The following is a 21516-nucleotide window of genomic DNA, read 5'->3' as shown; positions in this document are numbered from 1 at the left end:
TGGATACAATCCATGATATCAAAAAGCTGTACAATCAGCACTGCCAACATTTACCAAAAATACTGTACAAAAGACAAGACATAAACCATAAATAAATGGGGAGGGGGAGCAGGGAGTGGAAGGAAGGAGACATATGTAGAGACAAACTGCATGACAAAAGGGTACATCCGGAAGCAGCAGTAGGTTAAGGCTTCAGGGAGGTCGGAATAGAGGTCAGAGTTCTTATGGAGGACAGTGCGTATAATATTCATACCATGGTAACAACTTAATCAGCCAGGAGCACACGGCTGTAGGGTATTTAAAGCCAATGGTTTCCATCTCATAACGACGTTACGTTTTGACTATAATTTTAGAAAGGGGTAGAGGTAGTGGAGACTTCCAGTTCTGGGCTATTGCTGTCCTAGAGGCAATGAGAATATGCCCGGGGACATATTGATCATGGTGCTGGAGCTGGGTTGGATACAGCTCTAGAAGTGCCACAGTGGGGCAAGGGAGGACCTGTGAGATCAAATGGAAGACCGTGTTTTTTCTTTACATTTTAATATAATTCCCTGTATATTTAATTAGCACCCAGTCATATTTGTTGATTTTTTTTTAAACACTTGAAAAGCCCCTTAATAAATAATAAAATTAAATATCAATTAGGTGGTATAAAAAAAGCAAAAAAAGCTGAATTCCTATGTCGATGAGATGAAAGACCTTTCCAAGGTGTCATATTAACTATACATTATAAAAAAATTACGTTATTATTAAGTATTCTAATGCAAATTTAGCATCTCTTTTTAGTAATATTTTGCAATACACCTCTACTTGTTGAGACATCCTCCATGCCTCAATGTGTCCAATACCAAGTGTGGAAGCTACATTTTGTCAGAAGTTTAAACTGCTATAATCTATACATTCTTACCATCATCTTGGCTGGGAGACTGGCAATGGCTATTCCCAAACAGCCTGCCACTGACCAAGCAAGCCATGGGGTCAGTGGCAGGCCTTTTTTTTTATGTCATCTTTGGCCAGTAAGTTACTGGTCCAGGTAATTCCTAACAATCTGGCTGGAACATCTGATATCTGAAATTTATGAAGGTGAAATCTTCTTAACACTTACCAGAACTCCAGTCCCCCAGTACCGTAACATCTAAAGTCGCAACCCAAAAATAAGATTGCTCCTTTTGTGTCTTAGAATTAACATTTCTCAATGTTGCAGTTCTTTTTCACATACTCATCCAATGATTTTTACAGATACCTTATTTTAGTGGCTCAGATATCATATTTCTTGGTGTTTAAAAAAAAAGTTAAATTCCCTATTTTGTTATTTTAGATTCTTACCAGATTCTGTTTACCAAGTAACATTATACGCACTTCAAAAACATTTCCTGAAATTTATTTTAGGTGGAGGGATACCTAATTTCTAAGTCAAACCCATGTGTACTCTGCCTAATCCTGGATGCTCTAAAGAAATCACAGTACCCATAAAACAGTTTAATTAGGACAAAAATAAACATAGACGTCATTTGTGTACTGTTTGCTCCAAAATGTATTCCCAACTTTCCATAAATTTGCATCAGTGAATTTGGTTGGTTGAAATCACATTGATATCACACGATATCTACCCCTGAAAAGCTATCCAAATATCCCCAATTATATATAGACACACACACACACACACACACACGAGTAAAACACTTCATCTCACATTCACACAATTGCAATGCCCCATTCAACAAGATTACAAGTTGTGGTGTATGTAGTTTTGAATGGAATTTTATAGTTTAAAAATGAAGGCCGTAGGATAAGTGGCGGCATGGCATACCACCATATACACTCCCACTTCCACCACTGGTGTGAATAATACAAAAGATGACAGTTAGGCACATGATATAAATACATATCTTAGAACTCACACTTTATTTTTACCTCTGTGAACCATAACGTAGTCCACAAATACTTGCACTCCTCCTTTCCTAGACAAGAATTTCAATATGATCATGCAATGAAATAATTAGACACAAATATCTTCACTATATGATTACTTTAAGACTATAAATTGAGGAGGTCTCTGTTGCCTTTCAGGATAATGGTTGTGAAACCCTGGAGCACAGGACTCTGCAAGTTGTATTTTCTTTGTAAACTCTGGGACTTTCTCATTTACAGTTGAAGTTCTACATTCTTGTTGTAGCTGGTGTAGTTACTAAAGTCTCTTGTTCTATAGACATTTCTGTGGAAGCAACTTGAGGTTGCTCAACTAACATTACATTTGGCTTTTTAATTGATTAAACAACATTTGAGCTTGTTTGAACTGGGTTGACATTTGAGCTTGTGACCTCTCTCCATTGTGCAACAAGGATTTAATGTACATGACAACGATCCATCAGTATGCATGAAGGGGCAGAACTTGAATTGATTTTCCCCAGTTGCCATTTGTCCTCTCGATAATATTGTGCCAAAACTTCTTGACCAACATCGACATTTGTTATCATTTTTTGATACATATTTTTGAATTACTTGTTATGGATTTCTTTTCATACAACTGGTTTTAATAAATTGTTTATTTGATAAACAAATAAGAAATGGTTGATTTTGTGTTGTTGAGTATTTTGCTTTTAATTCAGGTCCTTCATAGCTTTCTTGAATTCTTGAACAAATATTTCAACTAATCCATTTGTGGTTGGGTGGTATAATGCTTTATGCTATTACTTTACAAGAATCTCTGGAATTCTTCTAAAATGAATGGACATCCATTATCACTACATATGTGTTAGGGTAACCTATTTCTAAAGAATATAGTTCTCAAAACAATAAAGGTTTCCTCAGATGATAGGCCTCATCTCTTGGACTTTGGCCCACTTAGAATGTGCATCCACTGCAATCAGAAACATTTTATCTATGAGTGGACCTGATCTTTGCCATGGAGATGAGGGTTATTCCCAAGGGTGGGATTGAGCTGGTGGAGATTGAATCTTTTAACATCCTTCAGAGTCCTTAGTTGATTGATTTGATCTGACCATCTAGTTAAGTACTTAATTTTTACTATCCCGAATCCTAGTTACAATGAGTTGCCATATTTTGGCCAACCTTTAACTGTAATATCATAGATCTTAGATAACATTGGATTTTTTCTTGTTTCTCGCTTGATTACAACATTAGTTATTGGAAGCTGATCCACCAATATAGAGCGATACATATGTTCCTTCTCACCTCTTTGTCTGTTTTACCCAGTTTGTTTATTAGTTTACTATGTTTGTCCCCAATTGTAAAGCGATAAGGAATATATTGGCACTATATAAATAAATAATGATGATGATGATTGATCCATTTGAACAGACTTGTCAGCTTGTTGTAGAGTGCATAGTGACTATCTATCGGTATTGCCATAAGATTTAGTTCCTTTTAAATTGAATCTCATAAGTATGAGCTCCCGAGAATAAGGACCATCCTTGTATTGTGGCAGCTGTTATTATAGGAAATCTCTTCTGAGGATTTAATTTAGACAAGAGTTTGGTGGTCTGTGACCAATATGGACTTCTGTCCATAAAGATAATGGAAGAATTTCTTTTCTCTACATACAGATAATGGAGGAATTTCTTTTCTCTACATACAAGACTTAAAGCTTCACAATCAGTTTGTGCATAATTACATTCAGCCACTGTTAGGTATCTCAATGCTAATACGATTGGTCGCTCACTGCCAGTAGACTATGTGATCATACTGTCCCTGTTTCATTCGGAGAGGCATCACATGCCAACTTGATAGGTAGTGATGGGTCATAGTGTGTGAGGACCTTGTCTGATATGCTCAGCTTCTCCATTTCTCACATTGTAGAATATTTCCATGGTACTACCTTCTATAAGAGGGAATTAAATGGGTTTAGTAATGTTGATATTTGATGAAAAAAATTGTAATAATACTTTACTAGCTCTAGATAAAATTTCAACTGGGTCAATGAGCCCTGCTTCAATTTTGTCTCTGGACTTGTGCAGACTGTTTGTTAACTACATGTCCACACTAAGACATTTCTTTCTTTAAAGAACATTTATCTCAATTGGCTCTTGGTACATATTCCTGCTATCTTGTGAGGATACTCTTAGGGTTATTTAAAGGATCTTCAACATTTGCTCTTGGCCAAATTGCTGGAGCTGAAACCATTCTAATGGCATAGAGTGATCTTTGGGCTGTGCGTGATTGGTGAGACTTTCCCGGCAGCAGCAGCAGATTTCCGTTGCAGGCTGAGAGTGTTCAGAGTGCAGTGAAAGTGATAGGCTGATTGTTGTGACAGATGAATAGCAGACATCTGAAGGTAATCGCTATAGTGTGTATGTATATATCGGCATGCTGATCGGGTCTTTTTTTGTTTTATTTGTCATTGGTAAACCACTGATCGTTGCCTTTCCCTGCAGTGTGTACCTAGCCCCTTACTTGGCTGTCCTTCACCATCAAATTGTGCAATTCAAGACAAGACATAATGTACATGTGTGACTGGATCACTTATAAATAACTTCTTGTATAAATTTATTTAAAGAAAATAGCATAGGACGCTTATTTATATAGTTGCACATGCACTTATTTTTGATATTGTGTATATTTTGGTAAGGGAAATCTTTAGTTTCTGAGACCAGGGGAAGAAAATTTGTTTTTTTCTGTTTTAACCTTTCTAGAGGAAATGCCTTATTTCTGTATATATCTCATACAATAAGCCTTTGATTAGAAAGCCTTTTGTATATCTTGGTGTAAGGAAATGTCGTTTGAGGTTTACAACCTTTCTAGGGGAATTCTTTTCTTTGGAGGAGTTGAAAGAAAGGATTCATGCTAATCTCATGTTAATTAGACCTTTTGATGTGTGAGGGTCATAGGAAGATGTAATTAGACTTGCTGTCAGATGTCCACTGTGTCCAAATTAAGATGCAGGATATCACAGCAAAGTTTTAAGATATCACAGATAAGCGCAAATATTGTTAGCTTTGCAATGCATGTAAATCTATGTTTTGGTAAACAGGTTACATCCTGATTCTAAAAATAGCCTGTAAGGCTGTGTCGAAAATGGGATGAAAAGGGAACCCTTGTAAATTGAAATGTATCATTCTGATGTTCCATCTGACCTGACCACTGATACCTTTAATCAGTGGAACTGTCCCTTCTCAGGACACTTGAAGCAAAGAGTGATGTTTATTTTCGCTCAAGACCCTGCTTGACAACTTCTTCAATATTGCTGTAATTCTGTGACCTGCAGATTAGACCCTAAATCTAATCCATTTTCCAGCTGTTTCTGAGGTTTGGACCTAGCTCTCCAGTACCACCGTTCTGCTTTTGGCCACTGTGATTGGCAAGGGGGATCTGATCCATAGTAAGCAGTCAGGGGTACCAGCCAAAATGTACCAGCACAGGAGTACACTATCAGTTACCCAGAAGGAACGTGGTTCTGGGCACCATAAAGAAGTCCAGTCGTGGCAGCAGGCTCCTCCTACTGCAGCAGGATGGACGTATTCGGAATAACGCAAGGGGACGGTGGCAAAGTAAGCCCTGCCGGTTCCCAGCAACAACAGACAGGGTGGCATAGGCGGTCCATCCTGTCACAGCATGTTTTTAAAAAGTGTGTAAATTGGGTATAGACACACCCAAATTCAACAAATATATAAAATACGTGTGGTGATTAATACGGGTGTAGGTGCGCTCTGCTCTACTAGACAAGACACAGCAGGATACCTACAATATCTATGTGGAATATAAACTCCCAAAAGACTGCAAAAGACTTCACAAAAAGAAAAAAATATTCAATTAATGTCACCAGTTATTAATATAGACATTAATGATAAAACAAAGTTTTTTTATTTCCCCCCCCCCACAAAATACATTTATTAGGATGTTCTTAATGTTTACTGTATATAAAATAATTTTTTTGCAGTTGCTTCTCATTGCAAACACATGTTCTAGCATACGTACTCAGCTGTCATCACTAGTAATCAGCACTTAGACTAACCCTGTGGCTGGAGCCAGAGATATGGCTGAAAAACATGTACCTGAGAGATGCCCAGAGCTTGGATTGGATGCTGCTGTGTGCGCTCAAGATTTGCCTTTACTGCACATTGACTACTGGCATACACCCATTCCCCGTCTCGTTGACTCCTGGAAATCATAGACTGTAGTAAGTGTCCTTTGCACTCAAAGATGAATTGAACATTGCTGGGTTCTATGGCGTACGGCCTGGTACTGGGCATGCACAGAGTAATTGTGTGGATTATACGCACAAAATTGCCAGATACGCTCCTTAATGAATGAGACCCCTAATGTCTACCTCTGTGGGACTATAAAGTAGTCCACATATGTTACACTATGCGTGTGAGGGACTGAGGAGCAATTTCAATGTTACACTTCTGACCTATGAGGGCTTATGTCCACCAGGTGTGGCTTCAAATTAATAATTATAAAATGCATTTCATATAAAGATTCCAGTCAGGTTCCCACTCCATTGTAGGGGATGCTCTGATGAATGATTAACATCTTGTAGGACTGCCAAGTTGATGAGACCTTCTGGCATAGTGTTAAAACATTAATAACTCCATGTTAGATACTATGATTCATATTTGGCCACCACTTTCAGGTTGATATTGGAACCTTGTGTACAGCTGGTGGGATATCTCAAACCCAAGTATTAGAAGCATTGTTGCCTTTACCCCTGGAATAACGGGAGACTCCTAAATTAGGAGGAACCTCCCACACTCACAAGTGAGAGTACTAACATGCCCCAAACAAGTTCATCGAGCCCTGCCCACCTCACTAAACACTTTTTTTTAACTGAGTTTTTCAGAGATGGGGGACATCATATGATGATTTAAATTGCGAGGTTGGCAAAGAGTAGGCAAGTATGATTATAAATAGCATAAAGTACCTACCTGTTGGTCTTTCTGTTAGATTTACCTTGCGACAGAGGTGATTATTGTTCTACTGTGTAACATTCTATTTACAGTGCAAGATCTTGGAAGTTGATGTCACCAATATAAACAGAAATGTATCATTAGATTTCACGGCCTATACTTTGGTACTTGTGATTTCTTGAGCGATGAATTTTATTAGAGTTTCCTGACGTCCATTCTCCACTCCAAGATCTCCCATCTACGTTGCCTGACCTGTTCATTTTATACATGAGGAAAAATCTTGAAAAGAACAAGCGAAAAAAAATGTTCTTAGAAGCTGATTGAACTTTCAATAATGCCTCACACCTCAATAGTAGTACTTTATAAGTGTTCTCTTTAGAGATGTTTATGACTGCTGTATATATTGGATAAATGCAGTCTATATCACATTATTTCACCAAAAGGTTTATTTTATTTTGAAATTGTGGACAGGCACATTAGTTAGTTCCATGTATGATGTTAAAATCCGTTACAATACAACACAAATAAAAATGTATTTTTGGGGTATTATATTAAAATGTTGCATTATCTACATGTACAAAGTTATATGAAGCCAAAACATTTTAAAAGTAATTTAGATCAATTCAACTTTCGGTAATAAAAAACACCATAGGTATTTATAATAGCATTAGAATGTTAAGGTCAGTCTCTGAAAATACAGTCACATGAAAGTTGTTTCTAAGATAAAATTGTGAAATCTAATAACAGACTAATACTAACATGTTAATAATGAATGCCATATATGCTGGATTTCAAAAACCTGGCATGAAAAGCGGTGTGCTTGACGGTAATGATAGACGCCAATTAACGGGAAAAAAAACAACAAAAATAATGCAAGGTTTGTTTTTTTTTATTAGTAGAAAATGTCAAAATAAAAACGGAGTTTGGCCTTCAACAAAAATAATTCACACACTTTTTCCAGATTGTATACCGCCACTATTTCAAATGATGTTGCGACACAAATACGGCGGCAAAAATCATCAGTTCAATGAGTCCCAAACAATCATGAATCCAGGGCAGCAGGAGAAGAGAGAAAGTTGTCTCTGCACTACATCTTCCAAAGGCCTGTGCACAAAGCTGCCAATAGTCATATTGGGGCCCAATACAAGGTATGTACAAAGCGCCTCATGACACAACCTTGCTCAGAAATTAGAAACAATTTTTTTTTTTATGACACCAAGTAATGTAGTATAGATCATATAAAATGTGAACCGGACGTGTGGAAACCTGTGCTAAAAAATAGAATAAAACACATATTTAAATATTACTGTTTCTTTTGTAAAAATGATAAAACGTTAATGAATAGTACACCATACCCTGCTTTTTAAAATGCTATGAACATGTTTGCAATGAAAATGAACCGATCTGTTACTTAGGACTGTGTCGCAGAGCGTAACATAAATGGCGCTGCTCCCAGTAAAGTGTGCCAATATACCACATAATGCATGGATTCACTGTCACAATCTCAAGAGTCAAAGTAAGTCCTGTAATAGTGCTGGTTTCAGGATCTTTGACGGTCTCCTGAAAATCTTTACAACTAGAATGCCTGAGGCTCCTTTTGCTCACGCCTGGATGTGCAAATTAAATAAGTATTTGGTGTGCAGTGCTTTGTACATAAGCTTTATTTACTTTGTAGGAAGGATTTAAAAATAAGGGTTTCTCTATATATCAGTGGTATTCCCATTCTCTACAGCGTATACTTCCTGTGGGAGGATTATGTTCTTTGCTTAAGTCAACCTATCTTCCCCAGAGAGTCTAAAAATCTGCATAATCTTCTCATATATCTGTTTATAAATCCCACCGTATGTGCTTCCCTCTCTCTTAGAGACCACTATAAAATCTGTGCTCCCTCATAAAGGATCGTTCCAGTGTATGAATGGATATTTCCAAGAACATGCTTAACTACCTTCACATTCAGCTTTCTTGATTTGAGAGTTACTTGCATGTAGCAGAATTGATTTTCACCATAGGCACCTTTTTAAAAATGTAAATACATATATTTGAAAGTGTTCACTAGCCTGGCACTGATTGGCAATGTGATCTTAGGTGTTGTCAAACTACAACTCTTATTATCCTTTGTTAGCAACTAGCCAACTGAAAGACCTGTATCTAACATTGTTTTAAAGAAAATTATATTATTGATATTAAACTATTAGTTTCCCCATGCTTTATATAAATACACAACTATTTTCATTAGACATGCTGGCTCTTTATTTGGATGTATTCTATAAAAGAGGATGGAAGGAAATTTTGCCTTAACTTGGCTATGTGATTGTCCTTACTGTACTCCCAATATTATAACACTATATTGTCATGTTTTCTGCCACTTCTCCGTCTTATGCTAATCAGTGAAACTGGGCATGGTTCCTTTTCACATCTTTTCCTACTGAATCAGCAATTCAAAGTAAACAAGTAGGTAAATATGAAGAGAATAGAACTATAAAAACCTCTATTTTTCTCAAGAAAAAGGTACTTTTTTTTGTACAATTTATTTCATCCTAAACAAAATACTTAAAAAAAAAAATGGTGTTAAATTGTACAGAAGTGCCATCAAGACATTTTAAGAACATTTTTCAGATTCTGCCACTGTTAAAAAAAAATATATCACCCGCGGAGTCAATGCTTTACCCATTCAGAATTCAGAGGTATGTCGCGGCAAGTTCTGAGTCAGAATCTGGCGTGTGGCATGTTCTGTGCACCCATTGGGAGAAACGACCAGAAACAGCTGCCATGTTGTCACTAGCGAGTAATGTAAAGCTCCCTGTTTCCATTCTTTAAGTGAGACCAGGAGCTAGATTTACTAAGCTGCGGGTTTGAATAAGTGGGGACGTTGCCTATAGCAACCAATCAGATTCTAGCTTTCATTTATTTAGTACATTCTACAAAATAATAACTATAATCTGATTGGTTGCTATAGGCAACATCCCCACTTTTTCAAACCCGCAGCTTAGTACATCTAGCCCCAAGTGGTATTCAAATTAGTCAATTCTTCTGCTCCCAGAGCTTCCTTCCTTCTCATGAGGCTCTAAGAAATTGCAAGGTGCAGAGTAGAACAAGAGTCGCACTTACTATTAGAGTAACAGCAAGCACAAATAAGATTTTAATTAATGTGGGTGGTTAATAAATATTAATGCAACCAGCGCTCTCATCAAGTTTTAAAGCCATGGGGATTGTAGTTTTAAACTACTAAGATTGCAAACCTAGAATTACTGGTTAAATCTGCTTTTCAATGGCTGTGCTATTCATTTATTTTCAATTTTCTGAATTATTCAGACATATCCATGCACAAATTTGATATCCAATATCAGTTTAAGAGCCAAATACTCCATGTTTACTGGTATTCACTTTGCAAATGTAACCCTCTGTTTGCTAAGAAGTATCAACTTTTGGAATAGTAGAGAAAATATTTTCAAGGTTCTAATTTTTTAACATATCTTAGTAAGTGCAATTGCAACCATACTATTCGGTAATGCCATACATTAAAAAAAATTAAATTTTTTATTTTGAAATAGATCTTCTCCTGTACAAAATGCATATCATTTTCATAAACTCTTACATACCAGCCTAAACCTACTTCACCACAGACTAGGCATGGCAACGGGTACTATCGATTGAACCCCAATTACATAGATAATGTGGAATATACAATTTTGGGAGAATTAGGATCACATGTTACAGCAAGTAAAGTGCACTCTAAAAAAAAAGTTAATTTTTGGCATGCCTCGTCCCACCTCGCTTTCTCATAACCCAAAAAATTTAACCTCCACCAAGGTATGGAGAAATATTTCTCTTGAAATATGCACATCTTGAAAATAAAAATAACAAAAAAAAAATTAAAAGGGAGTCAATGATCCCATAAAAAGGCTCTGTCAGTGTCTCAGGAAGCCTTTACCCAACGCCTAGCTCGTTTTCAAGATACTTACAGTAAGTCTACCTTGAAAAAAAAAAAAATAGTGTAATTCACAAGGAAACAGGAAGGATTCCAAGAAAGTGTGCTCCAGTATTACTTGCAAGCAGTACACAAAAAGTAGAACCTTTTTTTTTTTCTTTACAGAAAAGTAGAAAAGCTTAAATATAACTGAAAAAGGGGGTTAAAGTGAGTCTATTTACAAACAGATATTGCAAAATGGTAAATTAGATATGATGCTAAAAAGGCACAGCTTCCCCTTCCTTAAATACACTGTAAACAGTTGAGAATCCATGCAAAACATTTTTCACTTTACAAAAAAAAAAAAATTACCTTATTTAGACAAAGATAGTACTTAAATATTCTCCATCAAAATATAATTCTTTCAAAAATACTTTCCTATACTCTCCATTCATCCTTAGTCATTAAAGATTTTTTTCTCTCGTCTCATTTACAAAGATACCGTAAATTATTTTTGATTCAGGTCCTTCACAAATTATACATATACAGCAATATACAGTACAGCATAGACTGTGTAAAATTATTTGTAAAGCCAGCACAATATAACTAATATAAAATCGAGACAGGGGCATTTGTTTGAACATCTTACCATCTTCCTTTTTAATTAGATAACTGTCTACGTTACACGCTAGGGATTGACGTTAGAATTGCTGCATGCGTCTGTGGCAGAGTAATGGTGGCCGGTGGCCGGGGGCGGACTCCGCACATGCTATCTTGGCAGCAAACATAACAAAGAGGCCATGGCCTTCATTCTACAGTATGAATGATAACATGGGACAAAAAGAATGCCACAAGTGGGAAGTGATTATTTAACATCAAATGTTCCTTAATATTTAATACAACAGGTTTTTCTTTTTTTGTTTCTTATACAAGGAAAGACTATTTAATGCCCCATAACGACCATACACATTGTGTGCAAACCGAGGATAACCTTTTAAAAAGTCCTTCGCTATCCGTAAACCAGATTAAAACAAACAAAACCAGAAACTCCATGGCATATTTTAAAATTTCAATGTTAAAATATCAAAATTAATCAGTTATTGACTAGATATGGCTTTTCATCCATAGGAATAGGAGTAATTTTCAAGTGTTTGGGGGTGCTGGCTGCATCTTTCTAAATTCCTGGCAATTCTCCTGTCCCCAAACAGTGCGCTTTGTTTTCATTATTCGGCTTAGAGTGGATCATTCATCTTTGAGTGAAAAAATGTTGTTTCTTGGATCCAGCTTGGGTATGAAACATTAGAGGAAACTTAAGGCAAAGTTCTCCCATAAGACTCTTGCAGTTACTTTCTGTGAAAGTACAATGGCTTGGCATTCCCCGATTCCACCTTTGGTAGTTGATCACTAATTATTTCCACCAACATTGCAGGAAACTCCACTTTCAGTGCCTGAGATTCCCTAAATGTATAGAAGCAGAATTCCAACAAGTCGCCGACCATCTGAAATAAAAGGTTATGAGACTGTTAGAACTAATTTAGCCATTTTCTAGCATTAGCATCTTTGTGGTGACAATCCTAGGCTATAACTAAACTATCAATGGGTTGTGTTAGGGGACACTGCAACTGAGTCATCTCCTCATATTATCTCCTAATACTGTGTACCTGGATGTGTACCACTGAACATTTAGAAAATTCAAAATAGAGAGAAATTGATATCAATTGAGTGATAGAGTAAAAGCAAGTGTGTGTGCGTGTGTGTGGTGTGTGCGTGTATGTATATATATATATATATATATATATATATATATATATATATATATATATATATATATATATATATATTTATTCCTGTGCAACACTTGAGCTATTGTCAGCAATCCTTACAAACTCATGGGGGTGTGTTTACGAAACTGCTGGTTTGAAAAAGTGGAGATGTTGCCTATAGCAACCAATCGGAGTCTAGCTGTCATTTTGTAGGATGTACTAAATAAATGCTAACTAGAATCTGATTGGTTGCTATAAGCAGCATCTCCACTCTTTTCAAACCTGCAGTTTAGTATATATCCCCCAAGGTGCTTTCAGGTGGCAAGAAAGCAGCAAGCCTCCAGCTTCTACCACAAGGATTAAACCTTGCTCTTTATAGAACCCATAAGAACACCTATATTCTTAAACTTTGAATCAAAACTTGAAGTAGAAGGAAAGCAGCATTACATGAGATACATCATAAGAGTGTTGAATGTCTATTTTTATAAAGCTTTCTAGAGACACAGTTCCTTGGATTCTACAGGTGTCTATAAGATCAGTGAATTCTCTTATCCTCAGTCTATTGATAGACTGTTTTTTCACTAATGCCCACCAAATATCTGCCTCCACAGTGTATAGGTGACAGGTGCACAGAAAAGAAGCACAAAATCCCAAAAATGAAATTTTCAGATAAGAACAGTGAAGAAAAAATACATTGTTCAGTTTGAAGCTAATGGTCCACTGCAGCTCTGAGCTCTTAAAGTGAGGTATTACTTCCTTAAACCATTACAGACAGCAGAAACTCCTCCCACACCATAGGATGAAAATGCTGGGACTGCACTCATTTGATAACTGTCCCTGTCTATGAATCCACACAGTACATTTGCACACAGCAAGCCTGCCAAGCTGCTCCTCCAACTGTCTGACAGAGAAACACATAACAACCAGAGGAATGAAAGACAGCACTTTTGTCATAAGTTTACAAACGTATGTCAAGAATATATATAGGACTCACTTCATAATCAGCAGCTTGTGACATCTGTATTAAAATTACTGCTTTGCAAATTATGCTAGTCATACTTTAATATTTTAAATGAAAAAACTTTAAGAAACCATAAACACGCAGTGAAATAATGAAAATCTGGAAGCAATAATCTAAATAATTAGTTATTTACAGCCTGCATAGAAATGTTTTCCAAAAATGATATATAAACAAACAATCGATGGCCACACAGTATAGCTGTCTAGTGCTGGGTAGGACCACCCCTTGCCTGAATTCTTTGTGGCATGGATTCAACATGGTGCTGGAAACATTCCTCATAGATGCTGGTCCATGTTGACATGATAGCATAATGCAGTTGCTGCAGATTTCTCGACCAACATTTTCCCAGTCTACACCTGTCCAGGTTTGGTGACTCTGTGCCCACTGTAGCCTCAGTTTTCTGTATATAGCTGACAGGAGTGGAACCTGGTGTATTTTGTACCACCCCACTCTGGCACCAACAATCATCCATGGTCAAAATCACATTTCCTCCTCATTCTGGTGTTTGGTCTGAACAACTGAACCTCTTGACCATGCATGCTTTTATGCATTGAGTTGTTGCCACATGATTGGTTGATTAGATATTTGCATTAATGAGCAGGGGTACCTATTAAGTACCCACTGTGTGTGTGTGTGTGTGTATATATATATATATATATATATATATATATATATATATATATATATATATATAAACACACCATAAATAACTTACTATATAGGTAAAATAATTAAAGCTTAAACTTCTGTCACATTGTACATACATGTATTTGTAATTATTTCCTTCATTATATAAAAAAATGACACAGATTGATTTTCATATGACTAATTTGTTTCAGTTGAAAGACAGACAAGTATCTTCCTTGACACTTGCTCTTTACTTATATGGAGGTGTTTCAAAGCTACTGTAAGCGATTACTCATAGTCACACACCACTTCTCAGAACAATAACTATTGTCTTCTAGGTATCTATAAAGCCAAAGAAAGACCGCTGAGCAGATACACATACTCTATTTTCCTGAAAAAGCTAATTTTTTCCTAATTTATGATTTTTTTTCTTCTTTTAACAATGCTTCTAAAAGCCTATGCGTGGGGTCAACTTAAAGCTTATAAACAAAGGGTGTCTAGGGAAAAGAACAAACAGGAAATTACAGTAGGGTTTGTCAATTATTACATGAAATGGACCATCCATAAACAAGATCTTTTGTAGAAAAAGATATGGCTTATCGGCCCAGTATTTATCTCTGATTTTTGAAGATTTCAATAAATTAAGGGAGTACACACGTTCTATGTAGTATACAGATAAAAGAAGAACAACACTGAATCAGAATAGTTTGCTATGAATAATATTAGGAGGGGCATCAATTTTCCAAAATACATTATGAAACATTTATGAAAACTGGTACAAATGAAATAGGTGATGTTAACCATAGCAACTAATCCAATGTCTTCTGAAAGCTAGGATCTTACCTTTTTAATTCGACCTGATGCCATAAATGTCTTGCATGGTCATCTTTAGTCACTAAAACTGTAGGTACCCACAGGAGTGAACAGTTTAACTCTGGTAACATATCAACACCAACACTAGCTACTGCCACTGACATCATCACAGATTTGCAACGGGATCACACTATTGGGCATGCCCATGTGAGCCTTGCTATAAATGGGAGCACTGAGTGTATTACAGGCAACTGAGGTCTTCAATGAGCCTATGGGGAATGGTATAATCTTCAATTCATTTTACAATGAATGATCATATGTGTAGTATTATTGTAATAGCATAGTAGGGGGGTGTGAGTGACAGCTGCACTGCTTCTGTGCTAGTTGTACTAGTTTAACATAGGTATGTATAAAATCCTGTATATAATATCAGTATGAATGGTGATTTCTAATGTCATCAGGTCATTGCTTAATAGGTAAACTTGTGTATTAAGAAAAATAACATGAACCCTACATCATTACTGGCACTAAAAATTTACATCGGAGATCTGTGACCTATATAAAAGTTTTATGTGGTCACGGAACTCCTTGGTGAATAATATTCTCATAATTTAGTGTTTTGGGTACATTCTCCTACATATAATTACAAGTATCCAGCCTTATATTACTATACAGTTATTACATTACTCTGAGCAATGTGCAGAAAGAGGAAACCACATGACATTGAGCTGGCAGAGGCTGGGTTACGATGAAAGAAAAGAGCTAATATATCTTAAAGCCACAACCATATTTTTATTTCACCTGGCCCAACAACTGTCAGTTCTAATACACTGTATTGTACTCATCGGATGATGGATAAAACGCCTTTATTTGGAACAGGTGCAGGTCAATACAGCGAACACTTTGAACTGCCTGGAGGTGAGGAGGGCCCAGCAATTGGACAACCCAATTCCCCCCACAGTGGTCAGAACAGGCCGTCACTCTGTTCTTTTGAAGGACAGGTGGGAGTCAGCGAGGCTACAGTGCCAATGCTGAGCCTTTTCCCAAATTTTGCTATGAGGCCTGGCAATGCACTGTTCCTCCTCCGGGTACGTACGGTGGATATAAAAAGTCTACACACCTTATGGTGTTTGTGATGTAAAGCCTGAAATCTACATAAATTATTTCAGACCTTTTTCATCTTTAATAGGACATTGCAACCAACAAAATTCTGTTAAAAACCAAACAGACAATTTTTAGGGAAAAAAAAGCGTATATAAAAAACCTACAATACCCTAAATTGCATAAGATTGCTTTAGCTTTAATCATAGCAGTGAGACTTTTTGAATAAGTCTCTATCAACTTAACACACCCATACTTTGCAATTCTTTCCCACTCTTCCCTCCCATACACAGCACTTTTTAGGTGATTACACAGGTTTTAAATGGGATTGAGGTCTTGACTCTGACTGGGCCATTCCAAAACTTTGACCTTCCTTTTCGGAAGCCATTCAATGACTGACTAGGATGTGTGCTTTGTAACTATCATTTTGAAAGGTAACTACATATCCAGCTTTCAGGCAGAGCCGTAATGTGGGTGCCAAAATATTTTGGTATTTGGAACTGCTCATTATGCACTCTACCCTAACTATAGCCCCTGTCCCAGTTAAAGAGAAAGTGCCCCAAAACATGATGCTGCCACCTTCACGCCTCACAGTAGATGTGGTGTTCTTAGGGTGCTGAGCTGTCTTTGCGCCAAACCTATATTTTAGAATGAAGGCCAAGATGTTCAACCTTGGTCTCATCTGAATGTGTTTATTTTGCAAAACTTGGTTGTTCTCTTTGTAAGAAATGGCTTCCGTCGACATCCTACCACATAGCCCAGACATGAGCAGAATATTGGAGATTGTTGTCATATGCAGGAAGTGACCAGTTCCAGACAGAATTCCTGCAGTTCCTTTAATGTATCCATAGGCCTCTCGGTAGCCTCCCTGATAAGTTTTCTCCTTGCCCTGTCATCAACATTGGAGGGATATCCTGATCTTAGAATGTCCCTGTTTTGACACTTTTTCTCTACTTATTGATGAGCTTCACAGTGTTCCATGGTACATGTAGATCCCATCACTGTTTTGAAAGCTCCTTGTGTATCATGGCTTTCCCAGTAGGATGCAACAAAAAAAACCAGCAAGGAAATCCTACAGGAATAGCTGATTGATTTGGATTAATCACAGTCACTTTCATGCTGTCAGGTGTATGCTAATTAGCTTGAACATGATGTTGAATGTGATTGGTTAACTCCAACCCATTATGAAAGAGTGTGCACACTTAGACCGCCTGGATACTGCAGATTTTTTTATTTTCACTTGTTTTTCCTAAAAAATGTCTATTTGTTTTTCACCTGAATTTTATTTTCATGGAAGGTCAGATTAAAAGTGGAAAAAAGTGCTGATATTATCTTAATTTCAGGATTTACATCACCTCAATTTTAATGAGGGTGTGTATGTTCCAAACATATGTACAGACATATTTGGAGATGGTCTTCTAAACATACCTTCATAATGTGTTTACTAATGTATCTGCAATGCGGGACTTGAAAGAATGTTTTGTCTTTGTAACGACAAAGCAAAATACAATGTAAATATGTTATTTCAAAATCTCACTAAACACAATGGAATAAACAAACTAAGCAAATATTTTATTTACTGCAATTTAAGAAAACAAAATCTATATAGAATACAATGAGGTTTGTTAGCCTATGGTATGTGTACAGATTCTATGGGTCCTTCCATTAGTTACATGATGAAACATATAATAAGCTATTATTTTTAAAGTAATGAACATATTCCAAACAAAATAGAACGGGTAAGATTTCTAACACACATTTGGGATATCTGGAATAATCTCACTCGCATTGGGGGGTATTCAGTGACATTTGTGATATGCAATAGGGAGTACTTGGTACATATTTACCATAATAAGAGGGTACACAATACACAAAAGTTGAAAAGCCTAGAAAACACACAAAGTAACACGAGTTAGAGGGACAAATATAGAGATGCTGGAAATTTAGAGATTATACAGTCTAATTGCTGACCTTTCTCATTTAGTTTTCAATTTAGTTCATCAGTAACACTAAAATAGTTTGAAGTTTACCAAGTTGATTAATCCATCTATGAAAACTTGTGGAGTTTTGCCTGCTCTAGATCTGAGACTCCTTCTAAGCAATAATCATCATTCACCCCTCTCTGTACCAATCACCCCTCCCCCCACCAAGTTAACTCTCTGTATGAGGCCTCTTCTCAATTTCCCCACCTGCCCAAACAACTGGAGTCTGACTCATTGGAGAAAATGCTCATGCGGAAGAGGATGCCCAAATCTTTATCCTGTATTTTAATAACAAATTATTATTGGAATACTCCCACTCTGGATGAGGCGCCCCGTCCATATGTTTTAGAGGTTCTATGTCAATGTCCAAGTTTCTTTCTGAATCTGTGTCTGCCCTGTTAGACCTAATAACATGAAACTAGCTGTATCTAAATGTCTTATAGTAGAGCGATCCTATCTCTTTCCATCTCATTTGATCATGTCATAAAATACTGTCCTTTTGGCAAGAAATTGCAGATTTTATGGACAATATGGTCATCGTTCCTGTTAATTTAGATCTCAGGTGATGCTGCAGAGCTAATGGATGACTCAAGTATTGTGGTATCTTGTTTATATGTTAAATGAGTGAGAAGGGAATTATTAGTGTCAACAATGTCCTCTCCATATACAAATTCATTTATCTTAGCCATAAAAGTCCACATTTTGCAAGATCCGATAACTCTGGATTGATTGCCCGAGCACTTTATGTCCTTTTCCTAGACCTCTGATCAGGGAGTTATCTTACAGGATGTCCTTCTTCTGGACAATGCTTCTTTTATTACAACATGTATTGCAATGTGGCAAATAGGTAGTTCTTTATAGGTGCCAGAGGTGTATGTATGGAATAGTATAGGTTTTACTGTAATCATTTTTGTTAGTGAAATTGATAAAGTATTACGAAACAAGCTGTGTACAGTAGAGCCGCTAGCAACTGGGTCTAGGTGATGTAGCTTCCATTCCCAAGATACCATACAGCCTGAGGCAGCACTTGCTATTCCAATGGAAAGGTCTAAGTGTCTTGCACTTTTGCAATTATTTCATGTATAGTTAGGTAATAAACGTTTCAACTTTTATTCACTTTTGTCATTATGACTTACACAAGTGCTTTACAGTCTCAAAGGGGTGTCAGGAAACCTTACATAATAGAAGCACTACTCCTTCTTACCACATCAGTCACAAATAACTAATTATTATGTCACCACAAATCAACCTCTCTCACGAACAGGAAGCGTGAGTCACCCTGGCTTTCTGTAAACATACAATATATGCCAAGTAAGCATTTCAACCAATATATATTATTTTTATATCTACTATCTGTATTTATACAACAGTACAAATGGCGCCTTCTCACAGAAATATGTAATTTCTTTAAGTCTATGTTCAATTCTCTCTGGTCACCTAAAAGCAATCAGTTAGTGAGATTACTACATAAATTCCTAAGCATGTGTAACGGTATGTTTTACAGTAGTAAAAGATTGCTGCAGTGCTTTGTACAGCAATAATAATAATAATAATACCACATAGATAGCAATGTAGACTGGCATCGGGTCACAAGGGACATTGTTTAGCAAAAAATGACTAAAGTCACAATATATTTTTTACAACTATTTTACTAATTAATGGACCACTAACCCCCCCGAACTACAATTTTCAGATATGAACTGTGAAGATAATAGACAGTGATCAGTGCTAACCTGACATTTCACTGTGTCTCTGTTAAAAAGTATGATCTCCCCAGTGTACTACATATTGTCACATCCCAACTTTCTTTAGGTGGCCTCCAGGAGATTCTGGAGAGGGCGGAAGGGGGCAGGGTGAGGCGAATCCCGTCTTTTTTGCCTCTGGCCCCGTCCCGGCGACAAACTTGTCATTTTGTAGCGTGAGGCGGGGCCAAAATAATGTAATCCACCGCGAATTGCGGCATTTTGGCTACCAATTTGCAGGATGCGGGAGACTTGCCAGCTCTCCCGGGAGTCCGGGAGACCTGCCTGGAATTCGGCGAGATGGGCAAGTATGGTGTACTACAGATGGTTGCAACTCCTGCCACATCTGAAAGAAGCTGAGAATGAGTTGCTTTGACTTCACATACCTAGCCCATGTATGAATTAAGCAATACAAACTGTGTATTTTTACGAAGTAAGTCTTTCTGTCAGTTACTGCATATCTAGAGAAGCTTCTCCCTCCTAACATGGCAATCTACTGTGAAGGAGTGAAAGAGCATTGGGACATATTTAGTTAGTTTTTAACATTCCAGTTATTTTGTGCTTCTTATTCAGGTCAGTAAAACATGGCCTTTGATATATATTAATGTTAACTAGTACTTTAAATCGCCTTTAAACTAGTTAAGGGTCCATTTGGCAAATATATCCCCTATCCTACATTGTTACAACAAAGTAAAAACACCTTTAAATATATGATTATTTTTTCACCAGAAAGAAAGCAGAAAAAAATAACAATACATACAAAATGTATCATCAATTTTGAAATATGATTTTAAAAAAATTAATGTACTTTCTTTTTAAGGGATACTAGAAGCTTCTTTCACGGACCATTTTCACAATCATAGCATGGAGGCGTATACTATGATTTGCACAAGTAGATCAAATTTTGCAGTTACCATAGGTTAATAAAACAATGGGCAGACTAGGTGGGCCAAGCGGTTCTTATCTGCCGTCAAATTCTATGTTTCTAAGTGTGCCTAAATTCTCGCCAAAGCGCATGGGTTAAGAAGCAAAATAGCAGCGTTTGTAGAGGGTTAGAAGTTTGCGCCAGACAGTGGGAGGAATTGGGTAGAGTTAGGGTGCAAACTAAAAAACTTGCGCACCAAGGGGTTGTAAGTAATGATCTTCACTTGTTTTTGCTTGTACCTCATTTGGATGCAAACAAAAATAAGTGATATTTTCATTACCGTTATTGCTGGTAATGTATCAGAAACATAGCTCCAAGGCTTCTACAGAACTTTACGGCTAACTGAATCAGCCCGTTTGTCTGATGTAGCCGAGCACTGCAATATTTACATGTTATTTTGAGGAATTAGATTATATCAATAAGATAAAGGCATGGAGACAGGCACATTTTAGGGGCAGAGGTGAACACGACCATTTCCACTCCATAAAAGGACTTACGTTTTTACACCAGCTCTGAGCTGGCGAAGATCCGGTCTTGCTCTTAATGCATGCAGAGCATCCGGGTGCATCTATAACATTATCCGCCTATCAATGGGCATAGTAACCAATATTTTTCACTGCAGTAACCAAACAGTTTCCTCTGCTGAGCCAGTGCATCTCACACTTCATGAACAATACTACAATACTGTTCAGCGGATCTTTTAGGGAGAACTAGTTGGTTAAAGTTTTGGGTAAACCTCTGGGAGCCTAATAGATGCATTGGGCAGGGG

At 37.0% G+C, this 21516-nt stretch overlaps 1 protein-coding gene across 2 annotated transcripts in view; it reads right to left on the bottom strand.

Annotated features, from left to right (window-relative positions):
* Positions 1 to 9432: 9432 nt before the first annotated feature.
* The window catches only part of NR3C2 (nuclear receptor subfamily 3 group C member 2), a 305523-nt gene continuing 293439 nt past the window's right edge, over positions 9433 to 21516 (bottom strand). For both annotated transcript variants that reach the window (XM_075198951.1, XM_075198958.1), the window contains exon 9: positions 9433 to 12272. In XM_075198951.1, the coding sequence (XP_075055052.1) occupies positions 12117 to 12272 (156 nt within the window). In that variant the 3' untranslated portion in view covers positions 9433 to 12116. The remainder of the gene's footprint in view (positions 12273 to 21516) is intronic.

Source organism: Mixophyes fleayi, chromosome 1, assembly GCF_038048845.1.
Source record: "Mixophyes fleayi isolate aMixFle1 chromosome 1, aMixFle1.hap1, whole genome shotgun sequence".
Classification (NCBI taxonomy): Eukaryota; Metazoa; Chordata; class Amphibia; order Anura; family Limnodynastidae; genus Mixophyes; species Mixophyes fleayi.
Note: the sequence above shows the minus strand (reverse complement) of the source record. Positions and strands in the feature narration are given on the sequence as shown.